The sequence below is a fragment of the Sinocyclocheilus anshuiensis genome, unplaced genomic scaffold, assembly GCF_001515605.1.
Source record: "Sinocyclocheilus anshuiensis isolate Anshui unplaced genomic scaffold, SAMN03320099.WGS_v1.1 scaffold1126, whole genome shotgun sequence".
Taxonomy (NCBI): domain Eukaryota; kingdom Metazoa; phylum Chordata; class Actinopteri; order Cypriniformes; family Cyprinidae; genus Sinocyclocheilus; species Sinocyclocheilus anshuiensis.
In genome coordinates, this window is record NW_015537997.1 from 178,118 (window position 1) to 182,997 (window position 4,880).

At 34.2% G+C, this 4,880-nt stretch overlaps 1 protein-coding gene across 1 annotated transcript in view; it reads left to right on the forward strand.

Annotated features, from left to right (window-relative positions):
* The first annotated feature begins 755 nt into the window (after positions 1–755).
* The window catches only part of LOC107676432 (UDP-glucuronic acid decarboxylase 1-like), a 91,665-nt gene continuing 87,540 nt past the window's right edge, over positions 756–4,880 (forward strand). The window contains exon 1 of the mRNA XM_016470981.1: positions 756–1,457. Within this exon, the coding sequence (XP_016326467.1) occupies positions 1,379–1,457 (79 nt within the window). The 5' untranslated portion in view covers positions 756–1,378. The remainder of the gene's footprint in view (positions 1,458–4,880) is intronic.

Below are 4,880 nucleotides of genomic sequence, written 5' to 3' on the forward strand. Positions count from 1 at the left end.
TCATTCGAGATTTGAGCCATAGTGATTGAGAAAAACTGTAATGGTTGCCTCTGAGCCTTGGCTGCACGATCTCAGCTTGTTGGTGACCCTGGAATCAGTTCATTGTCTGATCTGATATTGTTCAAGGAAAGCAAGAAAAAAATATGTAAACAGGTAATATGGCTAGTGTTATAATCCTAGTGATTGGCTGGTAAATCACTTACAAAACAGTAAAATTTTCCATTACTTTAAATAATTGTGCATATTGTTGGGTCTATGCTGTTCATTGTAATTTCAATAACTGTCAGTGTATTTGTTTATTTATTCATTCATCCATTTGGCGCACAATAGATACTTTTGACACAGTGTGGGGTCCTGCGAGAAAAGTTGCCAATTGCATGCTTTATTCCTTATCGAGAAGAAACCTTGTGCTCTTTTCCTCCTAAGGCTATATCCAAAGACCAAAAAATAGTCAAAGGAAGCACAGGGGTATGAGTCAATGTGGAAAATCACTGCACTTTAACATCGCTCCACTCATGTTATTCGTGAATGGGCCACTGTTCTCATGATGAATAATTTCTGTGCTTGATTACTTTCCTCTGACATCGCACAAGAAAACATACCGATAAAGCCTGTGCCTTTTTATATCCACCTATAGCAGAAATAAAATATCAACATGTTTACACGAGCTCGTTTGATAGTTGCATCAATTTGAGCAGAAAACAAAATAGTTTTAATTTGTTGCTATCGCGGCAGGATGGTTAGTCAATAGCAGAAAGCATCACTCATGGTATCCTGCTCTGAGAATATGGTGTGCAGTCGCTCTATCGCTTGAACTCTTGATTAATAACGTTAAATTATCAATCAACCGCGATCCTCGGACTAGACAGAGGATTTAAACAGACAGCCGTGATATTGCACCATATTACAGTAGTCAGATAGCATCTCTAGCTGCAGGTCTGCAGTCATGACGCTAACGTTTCATGGCTAACGTTAACTGACCTCAGATAAATAACTGCCAACCAAAATGCCGTTTTACTTTTTTAAGCGGTAAACTGGCTTCAGGCGAATGCTTGCTGAACAAACACGTTGGACTACTTAAACTGTCAGATATTGTTTAAACGTCGAAATTGTTTGGGGAAGAATTTAACCTGGTTAGCTTAGGGCAGGCGTTTGTGTTACTTCACATACAGCAGCTGTTTATATGGAAACGTTCGTATTTCACCGGATTAGTCAGTAATAACTCCGTTATCCTGTATGTTTGGGTACTATAATAGTGCAGCGTTTATTAGTAAGTATCAGGCTTGAATCTCATGCAAGTTATATGAGTGTGCGATAGATAGATGCGAGTGAGATGCAGTGGTGGTGAGGAAGAACTCAATGCCGTGTGTGCTGGAGGATGAGCTGGATGATCACAGTCATTAACAGAAGAATGATGAAGATCCTGATCGCCCTCGTTCTCATTGCTTACATCGCCTGTGAGTATATGACACAGACTGAAAGATTGGCATGAGATGAAACCTGCCTAGCTGTCCTATCTGTTGTACTGTACTTTGTTTCTACTATAATGGAAAACTTGGTTGTAAGTAATGGGATTTAATAGCATGTCGTGGATTTTAATAATGGAAAGTTATGGGAATGTATTTAGCACACTTTCTCTCCCCTCCCTCAGAAAAGTACTGTGTCAATCCCATAGTTCAGCTATGGTAGCAGATGGTAAAACCATCGTGTCCAATTGTATATGTTTACCAATGTATTTGCATGTCACTTCAAATAATACTGTGGCGCATGTCCAAAATATTATGGTTTTCTAAAGGTACATGCCCAAAGACCTGTGGTTCTATCCTAAAATATCATGCTAGTACCATGCTATACCATGTTTCCATAGTCATGCAAAAACTTGTAAATATCAGGAAATTTTCAGTGTCATGTTCAGACCTTTAGAAATCACGGAATAATTAACGTTCATCTTTCATGAATTTAATTTTGAAATTGCTTTTCGTGAGTGTAGTCTAAGTCTAGTGTTATTTTGCTATCATTTAGATACTATTATAGTTTTTTATTAATATTTTGAAATATTATATATTTTCAGTTTTCATTAAACTTTATTTCAAGTTTTAGTAATTTTGTATATTTATACATTTATAATATTAATAGTTAATCCAAAATAATAATATTTTATTGATTTTATTATTTCAGTTTCAGTTATGTTTATTTTAGTATATCGAGTTAAACTAGGCTAAATGAAAATGAAAAAATGTTTAGTTTTATTTTTACAAAATGAAAAAAATGTGTTTTAGTTTTAATAAGCTAGAGCAGTCTCCCTCATTTACATTACAAAAACTGGAATAATCGGAACATGGCACTTTTGTGTTAGTTCTCTGTCTGTCTGTCTGTCTCTGTTTGACCCCCTGTGTCTGTTTGGTAAATGTTCTGGCCAGGGGGAGTTTATAATATTTTAGCAGCTGTTACTGTTTTGGCAGTGTCATAATTAAATGTTACTGGACTGTGCAACAGGCTTTGCATGAGTGTATTGATATGCCTGCGGCTGCTTCATGTACGATATTCAAAATACCCATTTGCAGCTCATACCTATTCTTTATCATTGAGGACATTGAACTCATTTAGTCAAGTAATTATATCTAAGCTGTTTAGTTGAAGTATAAGTGTTTATTTTTTATACATTTATTTTTAAATCCATTTTCAAATTATTTCAAATTTCTTAAATATTAACTAAAATAAATAAAATTATATCGGCTTTATATCGGCCATCGGCCACCCTGCTTTCCAAGATATCGGCATCGGCTGTCAAAAAACCAATATCGGTCGACCACTATCAAAAACACACATAGTTTACATACACAGTTGGTTATGTCTAAAGTGAAAGTAAACAGTTGCGGATGAAAAAACGGATGCGTGCCTGTATATTAGATGTGTGCAGGTCTTAAAGTGACAGCAGACTAATTGTACTAAACATGCTGCCGCTTGTCGTTAAAGAGATTTTCAAAAATGAAAATTCTGTCATTATTTACTCACTCTCATGTTGTCCCACACCTGTATTAATTTCTTTCTTGTGTTGAACACAAAAGAAGATATTTTGGAGAATGTTGGTAAACAAACAGTTGCTGGTCCCCATTGACTTTGATAGTAGGGGTGGGGAAATACTATGAAAGTCACTGGGGACCAGCAACTGTTTGGTTATCCACATTCTTCAAAATAACCTTTATGTTCTACAAAAGAAAGAAACTCATTCAGGTTTAAAACAACTTGAGAGTGAGTAAATGACACATTTTTCATTTTTGGGTGAACTATCCCTTTATTAATAAAACAACAAAACACAAAGAGAAAAATCACTCACTGCTCTTGACTGAAGAACTTTAATATAGTTGCTTTAATAAGAATCAATAATTTATACAGTGAAGTGTTTTATATTTATATTTGTTCATTCAGTTTCTTGAATGCTACTGCTAAATACACCTACTGTACCTGAAAATAAAGCACTGTTTGTTTTATTTGTATATTATGTGTATTTGTAATGTTTATCTTTGTTCTTATTTTTTAATAATAACAAAGATAAAATACTGGCAAAGATTTTATATTCGTCCACTTTGACCTAAATATCTGCCATTCTTTTTTATTTTATATTTTGTTATCTTGTAAGGCTTTGTTTTTAAAATAGGGAAATTAGTTTGACTGTACTGCTCAGACAACTTGCAAAATAGTAAAACCAACATGATAAAAAATTGTGATAAAATCGTGAGTCATGATTTTCCTGAAAAAAAAAATGTGATGTGATATTTTTGCCATATCACTACCCCTACACAGAATTAGAAAAGGAATCTGACAGTCTATATTAGCTCTAGTTGGAGGTCAAACATAAAACATCTGATTGGAACATTTGTGTGTGAGGTTTCTTTTTGAATTAATTCAGTTCTGATTAGAAAGAACGTTGTGTCCATTATTGGCCTGAATGAATGTGTGATTATGTGATGACTCAAAGAAGCATTGTTAGTGTACTTTGAGTCCCTCTTTTGTCTGCTCACAAGACATAGCCTACCACATGATTGGTTCATCATAAAAAATGAGAGGTTCATTTAGCTAAATGGGCAGGTGGCCTATAGATCATAATTTTGTTTGATGTTTTATTTAGGGCTGCATGATTTGGGGGAAATTGCTATTTGTCTGATAAAGATTGCGGTTGCTATTTAAAGCAGGGCTCGCAAAATTTCAAAATCCCTGGTAGCCCTTTGGGCAGGTACTCTTCGGATTTTGGTAGCCCGAAAATTAATTTAACTAGCCCAAATAAAAAAAGACCTTTTTAAAAAATATATATATATAGAAAATCATATAGGAGTTTAAATGTCAATCAAAAATATTTTTAATACACAAATATCAACAAATATGAAGGAAGTAATTTTATTTCAATATTTACAGGGTATCCGCAGAATTTTTAAAAATAAATGTAAGGCAATTTATGACCCATTTTAAGAGCTGCACAAGTAAAATTAACACAGTATGAGTGGGGTTGGACAATGTCTGTGGTAACATACAGTATTGAGTCATAAAATTACATGATTTACAGTTCTGATACAGGTTTTCACAAAAACAAAAATCTTTTTTATGAAAAGGGATATAAATCAAGCATATAAATTATTGTTAATTTAAAACGTATAAATATTTCTTAATTGTTTAGATTTTTAGAAGGCATATTAACTTCTTTCTCATTTACAACTCTGTGTTTGCTACATAAAAACATGAGTTGATATTTGCATTGATCTGACCATAAACAGCAAGAAAGGTTTATTGGAAATGCAAATTCATTCTCTGCCACGAGGTGGCGCTTTAGGAGCGCTGAAATATTGCGGTTTCCCCGGTAACGGCTGTACACAAAGCAGCTCCGC